At 36.5% G+C, this 22793-nt stretch overlaps 2 protein-coding genes across 2 annotated transcripts; both read right to left on the bottom strand.

The window, feature by feature from the left end:
• Positions 1-3486: 3486 nt before the first annotated feature.
• On the bottom strand, positions 3487-7447 carry LOC107599294 (claudin-4-like). Its single transcript, XM_016290840.1, has 2 exons — positions 6422-7447; positions 3487-4511 (listed from the first exon to the last, which is right to left on the bottom strand). The coding sequence occupies exon 2, from the start codon at positions 4349-4351 to the stop codon at positions 3701-3703; it is 651 nt and encodes a 216-aa protein (XP_016146326.1). The 5' UTR covers positions 4352-4511; positions 6422-7447; the 3' UTR covers positions 3487-3700.
• A 239-nt stretch (positions 7448-7686) lies between these two features.
• On the bottom strand, positions 7687-21675 carry LOC107599333 (butyrophilin subfamily 3 member A3-like). Its single transcript, XM_016290894.1, has 6 exons — positions 21549-21675; positions 19234-20189; positions 10902-11126; positions 9513-9654; positions 8485-8511; positions 7687-8384 (listed from the first exon to the last, which is right to left on the bottom strand). The coding sequence occupies exons 1-6, from the start codon at positions 21562-21564 to the stop codon at positions 7840-7842; spliced, it is 1911 nt and encodes a 636-aa protein (XP_016146380.1). The 5' UTR covers positions 21565-21675; the 3' UTR covers positions 7687-7839.
• Between the last annotated feature and the right edge of the window lie 1118 nt (positions 21676-22793).

Raw genomic sequence — 22793 nt, 5'->3', positions numbered from 1 at the left:
GATTTAATAAATAAGGTGATAATAAAAAAGAAACTAAATAAATAAATAATTCAAAAAAAAAACCTTTTGACTCCATACGCATGTTTAACCCGTGCAATGCAATAACGATGTGATTTGCAGCTGTCGCACTTTTCGTAATGCCATTATAGCATTTTATTTTTTTAAATCGAGCGCTTTCTTTTGCTAAGTATAGGACTGCCCCCTTTTTCTAGTCAACTAGTCGCATATTATATTCAATTGATTAATATAATAATATACTAAACCATCTTTTAATATATAGGCAGGCGTATTATAGCCTATTCCGCGCTCAAAGTACCGGCAAAGTGATTATGAATGTGTCTGGGGAAAAGAAGACATTTTAATTATTTATTAATAAACTAGTGCTTTCTGAGTCAGCGTCGGGTGCAAAGCTGAAGTTGCCGAATGCCGACGCTGACTCGCCATCTCCACATGGACGTGCCTTTAATAGAAATGCACCTTTTCATACGGACTACATAATTAGAAAATCTTACAAAAATCGAGTGGGCGAGTTTTCCTTATGTTTATTTTATTATTTATATTTAAAAAAAATAACCTATTTTTGGTTATATTTAGCCTACTATTAATTGCCCAGCTCCCCCTGTCAATGATCTAGCACCCCCTCAGCACCTGCGGTCAAAATTTTCTGGCGCCGCCCCTGTACATTTATACAGAATAGCGCTTTTCTGGGTACTCAAAGCGCTTTACATGAAAGCGGGAAATCTCCTCAACCACCACCAGTGTGCAGCATCCACCTGGATGATGCGACGGCGGCAGCCATATTGCGCCAGAACGCCCACCACACACCAGCTTACTGGTGGAGAGGAGACAGAGTGATGAAGCCAATAGTAGATATGGGGATGGTTAGGAGGCCATGATGGTCAGAGGCCAATGGGCAAATTTGGCCTGGATGCTGGGGTTATACCCCTACTCTTTTTCGAAGGACATCCTGGGATTTTTAATGACCACAGAGAGTCAGGACCTTGGTTTAACGTTTCATCCGAAGGACAGTACTTTTTATAGTGTCCCCGTCACTACACTGGGGCATTAGGACCCACACAGACTGCAGGGTGAGCACCCACTGCTGGCCTCACTGACACCTCTTCCAGCAGCAACCTAGTTTTCTCTGGAGGTCTCCCGTCCAGGTACAGCCCTGCTTAGTCAGTGGGCAACCAGTCTTGGGCTACAGGGTGTAGCGTCTCGACCAATCTGACACACTAATTTTAATTTGATTTAACAAATCAATTATTCATTAGGTTAACAAATCGTCACAGTCCCCTCACTGTGTATGTACAACCACACACACATACATATATATGTACATACACATTTATAAATTCAATATATATATTATTTCATTTCCATTTAGTTTGTTGAAGTATTAAAATAACTCAAATTAAATAAAACTAAAAACTTAATAAAAGACCTATACAGACATAATAAATTCGGACATAATGTAACTAAAATTAAAATAAATAACAAATACAAATAATACAAATCAATGACAGTAGTTTATCAGTAATCCTAAAAAATAACACTGCCAAACTTACATGCTAAAAAACAACAACTTACTTACACATAGTAAGAAATGGTTATAAAGACCGAAACAGAAGCGAAACAAGTAATAAGGTAATACTTATCCTTTGCCGGTGTCCTGCCTGGTGGAGTCGCACGGTAGAGTCGATGGTCTTTACACTCTTCGGTCTGCACACGAGGAGGCCTTCACACGACGGCTGCCGCGGTAAACTAAGCTTTTTTATACCCGCCTAACAAAATACTAAATTAATTCAGCTGGACACACTTTCCTTACTTTCTCCGCAACAAATGGCCAAGCAAGCGCAGAGACTGACAAGATACGCGATACGCGATATATATACATATACAGTGGGTACGGAAAGTATTCAGACATCCTTAATATATATATATATATATATATATATATATATATATAATGTAGGCACTTATCTGCATAATTGGCCATTATTGCTATCACAACAACACAGTAAAGTAATTTTGTATTGCTCATTGTGGTAAGAAATGAGAATAAGCAGAAAATTTGAGTGTACCAGTCACTGCATGATTTATACAGTATATTTGTTGCAAACAATGCTGTATCTTCAACTCCCTTGTACAGTAAGTAATGTGAAAGAGCTACCTGAATATAACACTTGTCCCTTATATAAAAATAAGCCCTGGTGCCAACCACCCTCTGCCTAGGTTCCTTTATCCCTTATACTCCAGCAGTCAAGACAACAATAACCACTTTTCTATATTTTACAACCCTGGATTTTCACTCGTAGCATTAGGTCATACATGAGTCACTACCTGGCGCAGTAAACAATGCAGCTATTGTAAATGTTGTCCTGGTGGTGCAACATACAGTGGTATTGTACTGCTGTCTGTAGAAGCAGCCCCCATAACAACAGCCAGAGATGCTCAGAGAGCCGAGACAACACAAGCCAAGAATGGCTTCATTTAAACTGTTTACATGAGAGGTAGAGGTTTATCTGACGTGCGTTGCAGCCTGAAATTAAACCACACCATGCTTGTTTCGTCTGGCCAGCGGGGAACTGAGAGATTTCTGTCCTTTCATTAAAAAAGTCCATGTAACCAAAACTTTGACAAAATTTCATAAAGACTTTGTTAAAGTAATCTATATGAATGAATGAATCCAAGTCTTCTGAAGAAACATGATCACTTTATGAACAGGTTTAATTTAGTCTTTTATTCACATATAAACATTGATCAACAAACAGACATAGAGCACAAATATGGTAAACCGTACTTGTTCGCCGTACCAGAACCAATGAGGTTTGTTCTTGTGTCACGTAAATACATTAAACCTTTTGCAGATGTCTTTATAAACTTTTAGAAAAGTCAATGTTTTTGTGTAATGCCCTTCAGTGACAGAAATGACTCAGATTTCATAAAAAATATCTTCATTTGTGTTTCAAAGATGAATGGAAGTCATACAGGTTTAGACTAACATGAAGGTGAGAAAAATTATGACAGAATCAAACATTTTTGGTGAACTATCCCTTTAAGTTACACGAGTGACATCATCAATCTGAATAAACAGCCAGATGTCCAAAAAATTCATGAGATGACACTATAAAGGATTTAAGGTTTTATTATTGAATAACATAATAGACAAACACAAAGAAAGACAGCCTTATAAGTGGACATTAGAGGTGGCAAGGAAACTTGATTTCACATTTCTATTCACTACCTCTATCATACTACAGAAATATTCTGAATGATAAAAATAGATTAAAATTAACTTGAATCTATCACAATGGGAAACTCTAGCAGAGAAGGCTTTCGAGGACTGGTGTGTCGATGCTGGCTATTAAACATAACCCTTGACCTGGGCTGGTCCACCCGCTCGACGTGGGCTGCTCTCGCCACTGCTAAATGTAGGAGAAGAGGGAATCCCAGGGGGATTGGACCCTGCATACGTTTTATTATTGAATAACATAATAGACAAACACAAAGAAAGACAGCCTTATAAGTGGACATTAGAGGTGGCAAGGAAACTTGATTTCACATTTCTATTCACTACCTCTATCACACTACAGAAATATTCTGAATGATAAAAATAGATTAAAATTAACTTGAATCTATCACAATGGGAAACTCTAGCAGAGAAGGCTTTCGGGGACTGGTGTGTCGATGCTGGCTATTAAACATAACCCTTGACCTGGGCTGGTCCACCCGCTCGACGTGGGCTGCTCTCGCCACTGCTAAATGTAGGAGAAGAGGGAATCCCAGGGGGATTGGACCCTGCATAGAGGAGCGATCCACCGATCAAAAGCAGAGCCGAACCCCCCCAACCCAGGTAGAGTGCGGGGCCAAGCTCACGCTTGTGAGGGGCTGCCACATAGGGGTCATAGAAATCCCTGATGATAGAATGGGCCGTCCAGCAGACAGGTACAAGGATGAGGAACCCCGCGATGACAAAGAGAATACCGGACACGCGGGCCAAGCGCGCTTTGAGGCTTGGGAGGCCCACGCACTCAGTGCACTTAACACCCAGAACGCCCAGTGTGAGCGCCAAGGTGCAGATGAGCAAAGCGAGGACCGTCAGACCCCGGGCGGCCTTCATGTCACTAGGAAGAGCCAGCAGGCTGTCATAGACCTTGCACTGAATCTCCCCTGTACTTTGCCAGATGCAATTCATCCACAGGCCCTCCCATGTGATCTGCGCCGTTACAATGTTGTTTCCGATGAAGGCGGTGACCCTCCACATGGGCAGGGTGCACACCAGGAACCCACCCACCCAGCCCATGATGGACAGGACCAGGCCAAACAGCTGCATGCCGGTAGTTGCCATGGTGAATCTTTTCCAAGAATGATCACTTGGAAGAGTCCAATGGATAGCACAGACAGAAGCCTTCAATAGACTTCAACGCCAGTGAGAATTGCGAAGACAAAGTCTTTCCAAAGTGAGTTCCAATGAATGAAGATAGTAGACAGACAAGTGGACCTAAAGACTGGAACAAATGAATGAGTATAAGTTACAGAAAGTTATAGTATGTTGTTACAGTATACAAACTCCAAAAAACACACACTGACAGGACTTCTTGTCTTCTAAATTCTTGACTCTTCCAAATGTTTCTAAAATATTAATGGGCTTAAACCAGTCATGTAGAATCCTGCTCCTGGACGGCCACCATCCAGCAAAGTTGTAATTAAACACACCTGATCCAGCTAATCAAGGTCTTCAGGATCACTGTAAACTTCCAAGCAGGTGTCTTGGAGCTAAACTCAGGAACATGGCCCTCCAAGAGCACACCTGTCTTAAAGAGAAGTTCTGGGCTCAAGTTATGCCAGGTGTTACCAATCCTGCTCCTGGAGGGCCAATGTCCTGTAAAATTTAGTTTCAACCTACCAAAACACACCAGTGTTTGACTAGGGTTCGAAATAAGTTTTTTTTTTGGAAGCTGGCCCCACAGAAGCACTCATGACACCCCTGGGTTAAGCTCTATCGACAGCATTTGTGGCATATGCTGCAAGAAATGTGCAAAATTGCTTGTCATTGGGGTAGTACCCTCAAAGAGCAAACTTTATACCTTATCTTCTTCTATAAGGTGCATTTAAGTACCTTAGAGTACCTATGAGGTACTACTATGAACTGTTTAGGGATAGATAAGGCACAAAGATGTCCTTTTCAGGGGAATATCCCAATGACAAGCTATTGTACCCCTAAAGGTACCTTTTTATTTATTTTTTTACTTTTTTTTTTAGATAATTTCAATTGGTTTTAAAAAAGGCAAAACCTGTGGTTACAACAACCAGTGTTAAAGAAGGTTAAAGTCATAAAAGTAAAGCTCATGTTTTTGTTAATGTACATATGTGTTACTCTGTAAATATATGTGAGCTGTACAGTTGCCTAAATCAACCTTGTGGTGGAACTACTTTTTTTAAGTGGACAAACTTCTGGTTATCCATTCCAGAGATCGTTCCTGTGAGTAGTATATATTTTTGGTCCAGCTAAAAAGCCACTTTTTGTAAGTCAGTAAGTGATTCATCACACTAGTCACATGTTAACAAGTGTAATATCTAATGCTGCCCATGCACTATACAACTTTCAAAGTCGTTGCATTGCTGTTGGTTTCACTCTACACAACTGTCTGTCATTGCTGAGGTCTTTTCCAGTCAAAACACATTTCACTTGGCAGGATTTGGAGTCACAGAGAAGTCTAGATATTAAACCTGCTAAATATCTCTTGGGCATTTGCAATGTAAATTTTTCAGATCGTCATGTGAACAAGCACCTATTTGCTTTCGACTTCAGGCTTTTGTCACTAATCCATTAACTTAATGGAAATTAGCACTTAAATCTTGCAGTGTAAACCCACAGTACTTGGCAATATTACTGAAACTGTGTTTATTTTATTGTTTAATACCTGGTCCTATGTGCTTCTATTGTATCATACCATGCTGTTTTTAATATATTTCTGTGGTAATGCTGTTTATGCAACTTAACTTGTAAAACAGAACATTCCTTTAAATATTAATGTGGTTTTATACATTAATATTTGGGCACTGTTATGTACAGTGAGCATTACTGGATTCACTATACATCCAAGAGAATGGGTTCTTTTCACACTGCGGTGGGTGTAGAGCTACGCCTGGTGGGGTGAGTGGATTATCTCAGAAAAACATGAGGAGCCTCTGGACACAAGAAGCTTTCTTTGAAACATTCAGAGTGGGCCACGTAGACCTGAGTCTGTTTATGTCAATTCTGAATGCTGCTGTAACAGTGCTGCACAAGTCTCAATCGTGAACCCTACGTTTAAAAACAGCCTAGACAAAATTGTTAGTTCTTTTAGTAACATATCAAGTTATTTGCTGACCCATACTTCTGATTTCCATAATAAATTACTGAAATTGTTGTTACCTGATGGACGACAACAAAGTCTCTGAAGTTTAACTCCTTCCACAGTCACTCATCTGCTAATCCTCCAACTTCTTGCTTTGGCTACCTTCGATCTGGATACAGAGCTTGACCCGAAATGCCATACACCTGTGATGGAGGTGAAACCTACAGATTCAGACCTCTGAAGAGGCTCAGCTAGAGTGAATGTCACTTGGGTTGTAAGATTCAGAGGCAAGGACAGGAGTGAAGTGCTGCCCTCTGGGATACCAGCTCGGGTCTGTGTAGCGGTGGGCAGAAGCATGTGCTTATGTGCGCGTTTGTGTCAGTGTGTGAATGCGTTAATGTGTCTTGAGTGTGTCTCCCAGTGCCTGGTGTACCAGCACAATGACTCGCTGTTCTCTCGCCCTCGCCCTCCTCCATCTCCAACCCATCCATCTAGTCCTCTTTTTCATCCATTGCCTTCTTGTTCCTTGAAGTGAACTCTGTTTTCATTTCGCTTTCATAAAAGTTCACAGAGTGAGTACAATATGTTAAAGTCTTACATTCATGTCTCATGACAATGGCATATGTGTAAAGTTACAAATAACATTTAAGGAATAAATAAATAAATACATAAAAGTACAATTGTGGAATTTTGGATTAGAATCTTCTACATTTTCAAAAGATTGGATTTTGTTAATTTAAATAAAAAAGGAATCATCATAATTTGATTATCATAACCTATATAAATTGTAATGATAACTAAATTTCACCGCCATGATGCTGCTGCGATGTTGTGGGTTGCTAAAGTGATCTGAGTGTTTCTTAGCATGTTGCTATGTGGTCCCCTATGAAAAGGAAGTACACTTTAGAATACATTTAAAATGGTACTTATTATGGAAATAATATACCTTAAAAGAATATACCTAATTGCAAATCAAATTAAATTACTTTTAACTTTTAAATTATTGTTACTTACAATTAAATTATAATTTATAATAGTTTAAATGTATATTAAATGCATTTAGCTTACCCACTTATGTAGGACTTAAGCGCAGCTTTATACTGTATGTAATTTCATAATTATTGTATTTGAAATTTGGGTAAAGTGTACTGCCAAACGTGACCATCAATAATGGTGAACTATGTGATTGCTATTGATAGTCATGGTATTTAAATGAATTTATAATTACACATTCATAATGACGAAGGCAACGCTGCAATTTAAATTATATTATATTATATTAAGTGTAATATAAAAAAACACAGAGAAGTTAAAATTATAATCAAGTACTTTACATGTGCTTTGGTATGTTAGTCACATCAAAAATTAAGGTTTTAGCAAGCACCAGTAATAAATAGAAAGTATTTTTTGTAATGATAATAATAATACAATTAATTGCATCCTATAATGGCAATGGTAAAGAAAGTGAAAGAGCTGTAAGAGCTAGCATATTGTTTCAGATGCTGCAGCAGCTGCTGCTGATGATAAGGGGAGCAGTGTTCTTTTCCCCGTGGGGTCGTCCCGGGCTGAAGATGGGGTGGAGCTTATCTGTGAAAGCATCTTTGAAAGTGTAGATATGAGTCCCGGTATCCAAACAATAGAAAGACACACGTCCCTCCTCATAGTCCAGGTAAATAGACACTCTTTTAGGTTTGTGACTGAGGCTGAAGAAAGTTGGAGGGAATGTGTTGGCAGTGAACTGGGTGCCATTCTTTAAGCTAAGCATCCAGAAGCCGTTGGCTGGACATATTGTGAATTTTCCCTTTCTGTTGACAGATTGTTTGGCTACTCCCAGATCCCAGTCAGTCTTGTCTCCAACCTCCACTTCCCAAAGGTGTCTTCCATAGCTAAAGGCTTCCTTGGACATTACGTTTGCCACACGGTCGAACCTTTTGGGGTTTTCTGGGACTTCTTGACGTTTATTCGCATGTCTAACCTCCTTCCTGTCCTCAGAGATGTAGAGGTAAGTGTGAGCTGTCCGAGGATTCAGATTTACATCAACTGAAAAGGAAGATGGATGATTAGCTTTGCAAAACAATGAAACAATGACAGAAAACAAATTCTATATATATAAAAAAATAAATGTACAATGAAGACACACCTGAGTACTTCTGCAGTCTCTTCAGTTCTGAAAAATAGCAAATTGCATTTGAAACATCAATGGCCTACGAAATGATGCTGTGCTATTTAAGTTGCTCTCAAAGATCATGGTTTAGCGAGTTAGCTTAATCAGTTAGCTTCTAACTACACCAGATTTTTCTCCAATGGCAGAAAAATGTATATGTACAGTATATACTTTTAGATTACTTTTAGATTGCTATTAACCTAGCTTGTTTATCACATGGAGGGATTATTGTGATTATTTGATTACTGTGTAAAAAACTAATAATTAATGAAATCATAAAAACATTAATGAACAGGATTACATGGCCAAAGTCTTCCAGGCTTGAAATATTGTTGTCCAGGCTTCCAATATTAATAATTAGTGAAGATCACTGGATATGATGAAGACATGTCCTATTTCACAGCTATGCATCAGCAGTGTTTAGTAACTTGCATAAATATTAGTCTCATCAATAAGTAGTATGTTCATTTAGAAGGGTAAATTTAAAAGAAAAAAAGAACTGGGGTGAATTATAAAATGTGTGTGTGTGTGTGTGTGTGTGTGAATAAAATGTAATCATGTAATCCACAAAAAAGTAACTGTAATCTCATTATGAGCATTTTAAAATGTAATATAATCTGATTACAAGTACTTAATTTTTGCAGTCTGATTACATAATCCAGATTACATGTATGCAGTTAATACCCAGCACTGTATATAGTTGAACAAATACATGAGCAAAACGTTCTTGGACTTTATTCTGCCACCTACTGGTGTGGATGTATCATCACCATTTATGTTATCTGCCCTTTTAAGAAGAAAAATGTGGTCATACATTAAAATTGTACAGCTTTTGACCCCAGGACATGGCATTAATGTTTTAAATGCTAAAGAAAGCATACATATGATAAACAGATGAAGCTGTGAAAAAAATATGTAGCCTACTAAAAGCAGAAGGACAAACTGAGGACAGTATGAAATACTGAAGCATATACTGTAGTGTTATTTTAATCATGCAGTCATACCAGCTTTAGAAAGTCTTTTAGCTTCCATCGTGACTGTATCCATGAAGTCCACCACAGCCTGCCCGGTCAAGCCAACACAAGGATCAGTCTCCAGTGTGACTTTAGACCAGTCTCTCATTGCTCGTGGTATATCACTGAAGCTCTGTAGATGAAAATATGTCATTTATTCTATACTGTGCAAAACTTGCTAAAAGGTCAACTTCACCCAAAATAAAAATTATGTCATTATTTGCTTGCCTTTATGTTGTTCCTAATCTGTATGCTGTTATTTTTTTCAGACTGATATTTAATACATACTACAGACATTGTGTTGATTTCAAAACCAAATGTGATGTGCCAAGTTACGGCAAAAGGGAAGATTTTCAAATAAGAACCACATAAATTTGAATCTGTTCTTTACTTATAGCTATTGCATGACTTCGGAAGACTTTGAAAATAACGCACAAGTCATATTGACTACTTTTAATGTGTCCATTGGCTCTTTCTGAGCCTTTTCGGAACAGACGAGTTGTGTGGAAGGAGCTGTGTAAAGATTCTAAAAAAAAATACTTCATGTAGCACTGAAAAAAAAATAGAACATACAAGTTTTGAACAACATGAAGGTGAGTAAATAATTACTGAATTTTCACTTTGGGGAGATCAATACTTTACAATACGTAACATAATATTTAGGACAGATCAATTTGAGAACTTCTAACATTAAGTATGAAAAATTGGTATAGTACAGATAAGTTTTTGTACTAATTTTGCATGTTTTTTAAAGATATTTTGCTTTTGCAAAGATGGGAACATTCAAGAAGTTTCAAGACAAAAATCATCTAACGTACCCTTCTGAGGTTTTGGACGACTCACTTTTGGTAACTGTTTATGCTAAACTGTTGTTGTTAGCTAAGTATGTATCATCATTTGTATGCATAAGTACACTCTTAAAAATAAAGGTGCTTCAAAAGGTTCTTCAAGCGATGCCATAGAAGAACCATTTTTGGTTCCACAAAGAACCATTCAGTCAAAGGTTCTTTAAAGAACCATCTCTTTCTTACCTTTTTATAATCTGAAGAACCTTCTTTCACCACAAAGAACCTTTTGTGAAACAGAAAGGTTCTTCAGATGTTAAAGGTTCTTTATGGAACCATTTAGACAAAAAGGTTCTTCTATGGCATCGTGAAGCACCTTTATTTTTAAGAGTGTAATAGCAGATTAGCTTGTATGAGTTGTCAACATTTGTTTGTTTGTTTGTTTTTATGCACTGTCAATGATACACAAAAAGTAATGTGATTCTCATATTCAGCATGTCAATCTTCATAAAGAAACATCAATAATAAAAGCGAAACAAACTTTTATAAAATGTTGATTCACTGTGTTATCAAAAGAGAAATTAGATGTGGTTACCTTTTTAAGGCGCTCCTTGTCATCCAAGTGCTCAGGGTTGGTGTGTCCATTTTCCAGTTCAAGGATTTCTTTATCCAGGTCTTTTACAAGCCTTTCAACTCTTTTCTCCGCCTCTTTTTGTTTCTGCTCAACTGCTGCCACTACCAGTTTATGGCTCTTCTCTAAGGTGCCCAACAGAGAAGAAAACACCCTTTGACTTTCCTGAACCTCTCGGAGACATGTGCTCTGTTTGGAGGAAGAACAGGTTTTCTTTCAGAAATAGCCTACTGTAATTGTAAATGCAGCAAGTTTAAAGGAATAATGCACCCTGACATAAAACATTTGCTCATTATTTATTGAAATATTATTTGCGGTCATGGTTTTATTCAATGGGTTGCAATCGATCACTTACCTTTTTTTTTTTTTTTTCACACAGTTCCCTCCAAAATTTTGGAAACGCCCTAGACAAAGGACAATATCAATAAAATCCTTATAATGTTTTTACTTAAATGCATTAAAGTGACTTGCAATTATTGTCGAAGACCAGCAATAATTCTGTTTTGATTACAAAATAATGGCTATATAGCCCTCACAGTCAGATGTGGCAGCTGTAAATATTATTGGGTCAGAACACTTTCATAGTTTTACGAGTGTTTGACAATTACTCATGATTTCCAAATAGCTCTACTATTTTTATATTCACATTAAGTTAAAATATGTTTTTATAGTTTGTGCTTTGCTAATGAGTGGCAAAAAAGTACAGATTTTTTAAAAAGGCAAAAGGATCAGGATGGGACCTCAAACTGTTACTGAAACTCAGTAGCTGCCTACTGATGACTACTTCATCCACAGAAAACCTCCTTTTATCATTGTGCATTCAAAAGAAAATAAAATGATTCCAGACAATGTTTAAAGTCAACCAATTCAGCTTTTAAATGCATCATGCATGTGGGAGGTAGGGGTTTGCAATACTTATCGTCTATTACCATAATTGTTGTTTTAACGAAATGTGAGCTGACATTATCGAGTATGTTACGCACTCTGCAAAAATAAACAAATAAAAACACATCTTGAAAGTCCAAAAGCATTCACTGTGTGATGCAGTCTATTAGAGTGCAGTAAAAATGCTCCTATTATTCAAGTTAGGAGTGCAAAATATATCCCTTATTTATATGCATAAGATATTATATAAAATCAAGCAAGCAAGAGTGCCGTTTTCATGAATATTAGCCTGTGAGCGCGATCACTGAAGTGGCTAACTTTATACAACAGTTCACAAAAAAAACAACGAAATTATGTTTCACCAATGAAAATAATTCCAAACAAAGCCAAAGCAGAACATTTGTGCATCTCAGAGAAACACTGCAGCGTTTAGTTCCTGAATGGATCTGTTTTTTAACTAATCATTTGAGTCAGTAATTCAAAAATCCATTCATAAAGACAGCCACTTGCTTAATTTCTAAATTAATTTTGAACAAATCATTTGAATTAATGATTCAATGAATCACTTACTAATAATTAATTATGGGACTTGCCGCCACCTACAGTTTTAATGTCATGTTTATTTATCCATGATAGGCCTAAACCAGCAAGTACAAAACACACACGAAGCAAAATATTGTTTAATTATCATTATCAAAAAATCACAAAAAAATATTGAGATATAATTTTTTGTGAATACTGCACACCTCTATGGGAGCCCCTTAGAGGGCATCTGTCAAGGATTTGTAAATGTAGCTCCATGCTGCATTAGCTCCACCTCCAAGCACAGCACCAAGACCAGCACCAAACGCAGCTCCCACTGCCATACCTTCATATCCTACTGCAAATCCCAGAAGTGCACTTACAAACGCTCCTTTTCCCACTGCAACAGCATAATCGACAATTCTAACGTTTGAAAACAGTCCATGCTCCGAGACATCTCATCCACCTTGGTGAGCAATGTTTGTGTCTGGCTACCATCTGTCTGCTTAACTTCTTCATTAAAGAAGATGTAGTTCTGGCCACAATTCTCAGCAAGCTCTCTAAATCTCTTATTCTTTTCATGGCTCTCTTATAGTATAAAACAATTAATTTGTGCTTCAAAACACGTTCCCCAAAGTAGTGTACCATAGGCTTCAGAATGTCCATAGTGTCAGAGGTCAAATGAAATGGGTCTACAACAAACACCACAGCATGAGGACTTGGACATGAGAAATAAACCGCCTTCCTGAGCTCCTTATGAAGTATACTGTCCGGCATGTAATTTTCCTGAAGATATGGTGTGTTATAGGGTTATGGTTTTCTCCTGCACAACCCCTGAACTTTTTCTTGGTAGCTGAAATATTGACTTCATCTCATGGCAAAGGCATCTGGCCCCATCACAGACCGCGTCAGTGACAGTGGTGGGCAGTAACGGAGTAGTTTTACTTCGTTACTGTACTTAAGTACAATTTTCAAGTACCTGTACTTTACTGGAGTAGTTTTATCTTGAGTAACTTTTACTTCACTACATTCCAAATCATAAGATCGTACTTTTTACTTCACTACATTTCATATAACATATCGTTACTCCTTATTACTGAAATGCTTGAATGCAGAGACACATCAACATCAGTGTCTCTATGTTTTAGGTAAAAAAAAAACGAAACATTAAAATAACACAGATTACATAAAATAACTCATGCACGTTCATATTCCCCACTGCCGTAACGTTAACAGTTTTATTAAAATGCTACGCATTTAGCCCTGTGTGACGTCTGTTTTTATATTGTTTATCAACAGTATACATTTTTATATTGTTTGGATTAACTAGCGGAGTAGACAGATATGAATGTTTATTCATAACCATACTGAAAATAAGTAAATATTGTTAGCTGATGTTAACTGTCTAGCTAACAAGCTTGCTGGTGCTAAATTGAGGTAATTTTTAGATATAAAGTCCAAATATTTTTATTCAACCACCTAGATAGATTACATCTGGGGGGAAAAGAAAGGCTGTGATGTTCAGAACATGGTAACTACAGTAATTATCATAAGTGGGAAGTGATGACCTCTGGGGGCATTTGGGCAGGGGTGTTTTTACACCACAGACAAGGTTTGAGAAGAAAAAAATCATTATGAAAATATAATTATATTTTCCTTAAATGTTCTTCCTAACTTCAGGCCTTATTCTCATGTAACTGTGATGTTCTGCAAAACAAGCTTTAAAACACTTTTTTCTTACTGGTGAAAATCAGATGGTCAAATCTGTTTTCTCTCAAGTACATCGCAGTGTAAGCTTCATAGTGAACATTACTACATCACTCTCGTCAACGTAGTCCATATCAACAACAAAAATATATCTTGACTCCATATAGTGGTTATTTTGGGAAAATCCCACGTATTTTGAGCAGTAGGATTATAAAAAATATGTGCTAATATAAAATTTAATTAAGTAGCCTATATAAAATTGCAAAATAAATCTATCTATCAGTACTTTTTTACTTAAGTACATAAAAAAATCGAGTTCTTTTGTACTTTCACGCGAGTAAAATTGAAAAAGGAGTACTTTTACTTTTACTGGAGTAATATTTTATTATACGTATCTGTACTTTTACTCAAGTACTTGATTTGTGTACTTCGTCCACCACTGGTCAGTGAGATCTGATCACGACTTGATTTGCCGAAGACCACCATCCTCAGTGGTGTTTCTCTGCTCACTGTTAGATGAAATTAGATTATCTTTCATTGTTAATCATGTTAACCCTAATTGCTCAAATGTTCTAGTTTGTTTGTCAACTCACTGTTCGGTGGACTTTCTAAGCTTGCTCTTCTCTGTATTTTCCCTTTGACTGATGCCATCTTAAGAATAACACTGACAGCAGTTGAAGAATTCAGGATATGCTATCCTATTAAAGAAAAATACATTTTCAGAAACAAATAACATATATATATATATATATATATATATAGATAGATAAAATACCTGAACTGAAATAAAATATTAAAAAGGTAAAATTATTTGCCAGTATTTCTCATTTGCAATGTAATCAAATAACTAAAACTGAAATAAAATTAATTAAAAAAATGTATAAATATATTAAAAAACTAAGACTAATAAAAATGACAAAACAAAACAGAACACAGAAAATTCAAAATAAGAACTAATTCAAAATATTAATAAAAACTATAATAGTACCTTCTTTTAGGTTTAGCAGAACAAAGTCATATGGTTGGAACGACATGAGGCAAGGCAAGTTTATTTATGTAGCACATTTCATACACAATGGTAATTCAAAGTGCTTTATATAAAAGGAAAAAAAAAATCACAACAATCAAACAAGGAAATTAAAAACTTTAAAAAATAAACTAATGAGGGTGAGTAAATGATGACAGCATTTTCATGTTACGTTTTATGCTTACTGTACCATTAAAACAATACAGAACGTAAAAGTACCAAATAAACCATTCCAAAGCATGTACACTATTAATATGAACTAAATATAGTAATTTTATTTAAAAATAATAATAAATAAATATTTGCCATGCAGTGTAATCAATGATTCACTCACTGAAACCTTCACTCTGAAGGCCAAACCAGCAGCATCCCACTAAAAAATAATGCAACAAATGTTACGCACACAGATTCAATTTTATTATGTATAGTATTTCACAGTACTTGTGTACTACCTACTTTACATAAATTGTGTAATAAATCAGAAATGAAATATTATACAAATAAATCACTCTCTAATAGGCTATGCTAGATCTAGCATATGAGACCAAATTTTGGTCTATGTATGTTAAGTGGAAAATAAGAAGGTAAGAATAAGCAAAAATAATAAGTAATCATTACAATATAGAACCTGAAAAGAGCATAAGGTTGTAGTTTTTTAGGACACCTAGGTGTTTCTCCAAAAAAGTACCTTTGCAGGTTAGTAAATGGCAACAAACAAATGCTCCAGCAACAACACTTCCTAAAGCAGGATCCCTCTTTCTGACGTGATTGCTTTCTGACATTTGATTGGTTTGGACCGCTTGTCTTTCTCAACTGCTTTCGACACCTAGGTGTTTCTCCAAAAAAGTACCTTTGCAGGTTAGTAAATGGCAACAAACAAAACGCTCCAGCAACAACACTTCCTAAAGCAGGATCCCTCTTTCTGACGTGATTGCTTTCTGACATTTGATTGGTTTGGACCGCTTGTCTTTCTCAACTGCTTTCATTTTAATAGTATGTGTTTTCAAGTCAAAAGCGCTTTTCAAAAGTTTTATTTTTGAAAATCCGGGTCACTATTCCTGCGGCCATAGGTTCAATAATAATTTAGCATTGACTGTCCTTAATGCAGTTGCTAAGGCAAAAGTTTATTCATGAAAACTACATTCTGTCACGACGTGCACTAAAAAGTGCAGCATTTGCGTTAATTCATTCGCAACCAATATCCATAACAATTATTTACTAATCCATGTTTTATCGAATTATAACAGTCACTGAGTGAACTTTTGAATTTGCATGATGGACGCTTTCTCAAATAGCCTGTTTTCTCAACACATAACAATACTCAAATACATTATAGATGTGTACATAGCCTAACTATTTCCTGTGGTTTTCACCAAAGTACAGGTTGATGAACAAAAAAGGCAGAACGCGTGAAAGTGAATGTAGCTTACTGTAGGCCTTCATGTAGCTATTTCTAATGACTGCCGCCTGCTGCCTTTAAGTCCCTTACACTTTGAGTGAAATAACTTAATTTGTTTGGTAACACTTTACTTGAAGGGGTGTGCATAAGACTGACATGACACCTTCATAATCATAACATGACACATGTCATGAATATGAAGGAGGTTTTATGCATGTTTATGACAACTGTCATTAAGTGTCATTCGCTCAGTTATGTCATTTTTAATGTAAATATGACATTATTTGACCTAACCCTAACCTAACCCTACCCCTACCCTTACCCCTAACCACAGCCCATAACAAAGACATCTCAAACAATGTCATCTTTGCATTAAAAATTACATAACTGAGCGAATGACACTTAATGACAGTTGTCATAAACATGCATAAAAACCGTCATATTCATGACACGTGTCATGTCATGATTATGTAGGTGTCATGTCATGATTATGAAGGTGTCATGTCAGTCTTATGCACACCCCTTCAAGTAAAGTGTAACCATTTGTTTCTATAGCCTAACTTTTTTAAATACAGTTTTGGAGAAATGTAATTTTAGTAAAACATGTGTTTGGGGCTATCAACCCCCAGCATTTTCATCATTTTTTAGATTTACACATTTATATAACACATTTCCTTCAAACTGAGCAGAATAGTCTTCGCTGTGTGTCATGATGCGTCTAGCATAACATAGTAATATAAGTGTATACTCTAAAAAGAATATGCATGTTGTTTTATTATTTTTAACAGGGGAACTTAAAAGGGGGTCATCCTGTTACTGTTTGACACCACCAGCAAAGCATTTTAGAGGACCAGTATGCAGTGTATGGGATAATGTGATGACTTCAAGTTGGGGAGGGTATATTTGTAATAAGTCAGGGGTGGGTGGGGGTTGGTTTGTTTTGGTTTGCCCCTCAAAATGTCTGTGCACAGCCCTAATGTGGTTCAAAATATTAATTCAAAATGAGGTCACCTTATGTATATCTGCTACTGTCACACTTGAAAAACACTGGAGCATGGCAGCTATAAATGCAAGATACATTTTTATTTAAAACAGAAAAGTGCACATCATCAGAAAAAAATCAAAGCAAAAATATAGGACAAACCACATAATACATTCTAGAATACATACAATTCAATACAATTTAGCAATCAAACTTTTCAGTAAATTGTTATAACGTGTAATTAAAAAAAAATTATTGAATTAGAAAAATTCAAAATGGTGTCTTGTGGTCTGAGACTTTTGGCCCCCATATAAATCACACCTGCCATAACATAAGTTAAATGACTTCTAAAGTAGTTATATACTGTTACACAAGTTCATGTGTGCCCAGGGGTGTGTTGAAATACTATAAAAACGTTTTTGTGCAAGATAGAAAATATTTTTCTATTTTATGGAATTCTCTGGAGAGTAATATTTGTAATGTATTTGTTTTTCATTGATTAATGCAAATGCTTTTTTTTTCTCAGAGGTGGCAAGAGTTCGCTCTGTAAATAAAATTATTTAATTCCATGAGGACTGTATTCTTTAAAGCTTGATATAAAAAAAAAAAAACGAATAGACTATCTTTAAAGTACGGCTGTATATATATATATATATATATATATATATATTTGATGTTAATTCCTTTGATTCCAACTTAAAGTCTGCATGAAATGCATGATATATGTGCATATGCATGTTATAGGTCTTTTGATCCATGCATGTGTTGTTGCCAGGGTTGCCAGGTCTGCGTAACAAAACCAGGGTACTCAAACCTGGTTTTGGTACTCAAAACTAGCCCAATCACAAACAAAATTAGCCCAGTCATGTTCCAGGGTAATTGGCTATCAAAATTTACCTCGATAGAAATAGTGTTCCGAGGCATGGGGGTTTCGTTTCAACACGTGGACTAAAAAACAACCTGCGGTAACAGAATAAAAGAAGGCCAAGTCCATGTTTTTCTGCATTAATGTATGTCACAATACAGAAGAAAAGATGCCATATGCATAAATGTCCACCAACTTTTTCTGCATTGCTGGTTCTGGAAGAATTTTCGACTTATTTTCCCATAGAGATTTTTTTAAAAGTCTTTGTTAAAGCAGTATAAGCCATGAATCACAACATTACAAACTTTTATTTCAAGCAAAACAGTATTTAAAAAATTTGACAAAAATCCAAAGGTACAAGGCTTTAGTGAGGGAAAGATCTACAATCCCACAAAGCACTGTGAATGGCATAATTCAATTAAAAATGAAGCTGAAATATAAAACTATTTATTTAGATTGGTGGAGATTCTCTGCAGAACCATGGGTAATATAGTTTTCGCCGGAACACTATTGGGTTAGTTTTGAGAACCAATTGGGCTGGTTTTGTTACACAAACCTGGCAACCCTGGTCAGCTTTAAAAAAAAAACGGTGCACAACACACCAGTTCAAATATGTAGAATGGAGAATGATATTTGAGAACTGCAATTGAGGGGAAGATTATCTTTGAATACATTTCTGTAATTATGCAGTGAATAAACAAAAAAAATTGTATTTGACTTGAAAAGACTTTGAATATATCACATAATGAACTACTTTTATAGTGCTTTTTCTTGTCCAATTCAAAGCTTTTGGAGGTGTTGCGTTTCATGAAACATCTCCCTTTCTGTTCCTCGCCGCATTCAGACTGGAGGTGCCCGATAGAAGCGATTAACAAAAGCTGTATTAAAACTGGCTGGATGTGATCCCACTCTGTCATCCACGTGTTCAATGGCCAGCTGTGCAGCAGCACCCGAAGCCCCGCCCACGACACCACCCACAGCCCCTCCCACCACCATTCCTGCTGGCCCTTCCACAGAGCCCACGATCATTCCCATGGCGGCTCCAGCCACAAACCCCAGTCCCAATCCCACAGCCAGTGAAGTCCTGAGCCATCTATTCTGCAGCTCAGCCTCGGCCCTGATTTCTGCCCCCAACCTCGCATTGAAGGCATCCATCTGCCAGCATAGCTCATCCCCCTGAAACTGCTCCTCCAGTTCCCGGCACGTCCGCTCGGTCTCAGACTGTCTCTTCTTGCGTAGCTTTCTCTCCTCATTTCTGACGCTTTCCTCTGCCCTCTTGTAAGATCTGTTAACGTAATGGTGTCCGCCCATAGTCTGCAGCATCCGCTCGATCTTATGTAGGAGCTCCCGGCTCCCGCTGCGGTTCCTCCAGTTCTTACTGAAGACGTGATAGCGGCAGTTGCACTGCTCCACGAGCTCCCTCAGATGCCAGTCTGTTCTCATGACCTTATCATCAAGCGCTCTGCCTCTCAGATGCCCGTCATAAAGCAAGAGGATCATTGTGTAATTCAACACATTCTCTCCAAATTTATCCTTAACCAGCTTGGGAGTCTTCATATCGTTGGGGGAGATCTTCTCCAGGTCGAATGTGATGAGTATGGCATGAGGTCCAGGAGTCGACAAGCACATCGATCTTTTCAGCTCTTTCCTCATCTTGGACTTGGACATGCCTTTGTCATACAGGTTCGGTCCATTGACTACGGCGACCTGTCTTCCTACTATCTCTCCCACATTTTTCTGGCTGCTTGCAATGCTATAGACTTCCTCAGAGAACTCCTCTCTTCCCAAAATGAAGTTGGTGAGAAGGAACTGAGATGGACCACTGCTCCCAATAACCAAGATCCTTAGTTCCACATCACCAAAGCCTATTGGGAATGAAACACAGGGATGTAAAAGGAATAGTTGACCTAAAATTTTAAATTATGTCTAAAATGATTTTTTTATTTTTTTCAGTGGAACACAAAAATGCCAAAGTAACTGTTTTTTTAAGCTCCACAAAGGATCTAAAATATCATGAAAGACGTCTATATGACTTGTGCGCTATATTCCAGGTCTTCTGAAGCCTGGGACAGATTGAAATTTAAGTCATTATTCACTAAAAATTCCCCCCCTCCCCCCATGTCATAACTCTAAAATGTTATTTCCATTTGTGCTATAGCTTCATGCTATTGGCCACAACGGTACACAACACACCAGTTCAAATATGTAGAATGGTATTTGAGAGCTGCAATTGAGGGGAAGATTTTCTTTGATTTTCCAGTGCTTTTATAGTATTTTCTTGTCCTATCCAAAGCTCTTGGAGGTGTGGAGTAGCATGAAATATCTCCATGTTTGTTCCATGGAAAAAAGAAAATAATACAGTTTTGGAACAAAATGAGGGTGATTAAATAATGGCATAATTTTGTATTTTTTAGTAAACTATCCCTTTAAAATTATTAAGTAGCCGACATCTATACAGTGATGTTACCTGATAGAGCCAACACATGTTCGATATTTTATAATACTTTTTGTTTTTATTTGATTATACTTGTAGGTACAATTACTTGCATGTTATTTACAATCATATGAAAAATATATACAGTTTACATGTATATTAAATCCATTTTGACCCACTTATGCAGGGCTTAATACAGCTTTATATGTAATTTCTTAATTACTTTTGTTATGAAATACTAATTTTTGTTTGTTAAGAATAAACTAACAAGCACAAGCATAAACCAACAAACATCTTGTAATATAATTTCTATGTATTTAAATATATTTGTAATTACACATTTGTAATGATGTGAAATGATGATGTGACGTTGCAATTTAGCATGTTTAAAATATATTAACTTTAAATATAATATTGAATAACACTACAGTTAAAAAATATAATCCAGCATTTTACCTTTGCTTTAATATGTTAGTCAGCACATTAAAATAAGTGTACTTCTTTAAAGCACGACAAAATAATATTATACCATATGAAAACAAATGATTTCAAAACGTAATTTGACATAATTACAAGGTGCACTTTTTAAAAGTGTACTTAAGTGTGTTAAGAAGCATAGTCATGAAAGTGAACTCTCTTTAAGGACACTTAAGTGGCCCTTTCTTTCATTTGTATTTTCTGCAAATCCTGTTTTAAAAATATACTTTAAAGATTTGAAGTACATTCAATACAATTAAGCACACTTCTTTTTCAAAAGGGATAAGCTGTATGTTGTAAAGAAATAACTTACCTGCTCTTTTAGGCATATTTTCAAATGCTCTTTTGTTGTATTGTTGTTGTTGGTAGTTTTTTGTTGTTCTTAATGTGAAGAGCTTCTTTCTCAGTATTAAAAATAATAGTTACATTAGTTTTCTCATCTCATTCTCATCCCTGCTGATAATGGACAAGCTCTAATACTGGATGGAATATGCCCTGGAGACATTGGGGATTGAGTTTATTCATGCATTTGCCAGAGCACAATGAACACATGGCTTCGATTTTGGCTGCATCAGTTATGGAATATGAATCTCAGTTTTGACTGATAAAATGGATTTTGTTTATATATTATTTCCATTGGTTACAGTATCATGATATTCAAACAACAGAACATAATAGTAATAATATTGTTTTGTGTGTTTCTAGGATAAGACTGTATTGGTATGAAAATGCATGTCTCTTATAAACCTGAACATTAACTGTCCTGTCACAATCCTGGAAAAGCAAGCACACTTTTTAGTCCTTTTTATGAGCAAGGACAATGTTTTCAAATGACACCAGTGCCAAAAGACATACAGTATCTGATAGTAAACATGAACACAAACAATAGGCTAGAACACAGGACAAGTAACTTATGAGAAAGTTCACAATTTTTAATTTAGTTTCCTTTGCTTTATAAATATATTCCATTCATTAGGTGCATGCTTGGGAAAGAACTGAAAGCCAATGAAAAACCCATCAAGCACTGGTATTAGTCTCACATGAACTCTCCATTAGAGTTATCTTGTATTTCAAGCTGCCTGACAGGAACAACAATGCTTCTTTAATGAGCATTTTTGTTTATCAACAAGTGTATTATTTTAAATCAGTTTTACCTTCACATGCATTCACTGTAAATTGTCTGCTTTTATTATTTGTTATTGAGTTTCTAGTCTGTAAATCAGCTATTTAAGCTTGTACCTTTAACAATGATGTAATATTCTGCATACAGTAGGTTATTCAAATGTTTCTTAGCTGCCAGTTGTCACGAATTCGGTTCATGGACTTCCGTTTATTCACCACCAGATGTCACACTTTCCATTACATTGACTCTCGCACTACACAAACTGTTGCATAGCACCCCGGACTACATTTCCCATCATTCTTTGCACAATTTGCACACTGTCCTGATTGCACTCATTGCACACAGCTGTTTCTAATTACCTCATTCACTATATAACACCCACTCTAACCACATTTCTCTGCTGAGTATTGTTTAGCCTGTACCCCTTTCCGAGTC

Source organism: Sinocyclocheilus grahami, unplaced genomic scaffold, assembly GCF_001515645.1.
Source record: "Sinocyclocheilus grahami isolate Dianchi unplaced genomic scaffold, SAMN03320097.WGS_v1.1 scaffold264.1, whole genome shotgun sequence".
Classification (NCBI taxonomy): domain Eukaryota; kingdom Metazoa; phylum Chordata; class Actinopteri; order Cypriniformes; family Cyprinidae; genus Sinocyclocheilus; species Sinocyclocheilus grahami.
This window is presented reverse-complemented; position numbering and strand designations above follow the sequence as displayed.

Coding starts and splice junctions, on each gene's coding strand:
- LOC107599294 (XM_016290840.1), bottom strand. CDS start 4,351: ATGGCAACTACCGGCATGCAGCTGTTTGGCCTGGTCCTGTCCATCATG.
- LOC107599333 (XM_016290894.1), bottom strand. Junction 9,655..10,901: donor ACAAGGAGCGCCTTAAAAAG/GTAACCACATCT, acceptor TTTCATCTACAG/AGCTTCAGTGATATACCACG. Junction 8,385..8,484: donor GAGACTGCAGAAGTACTCAG/GTGTGTCTTCAT, acceptor CTTCCTTTTCAG/TTGATGTAAATCTGAATCCT.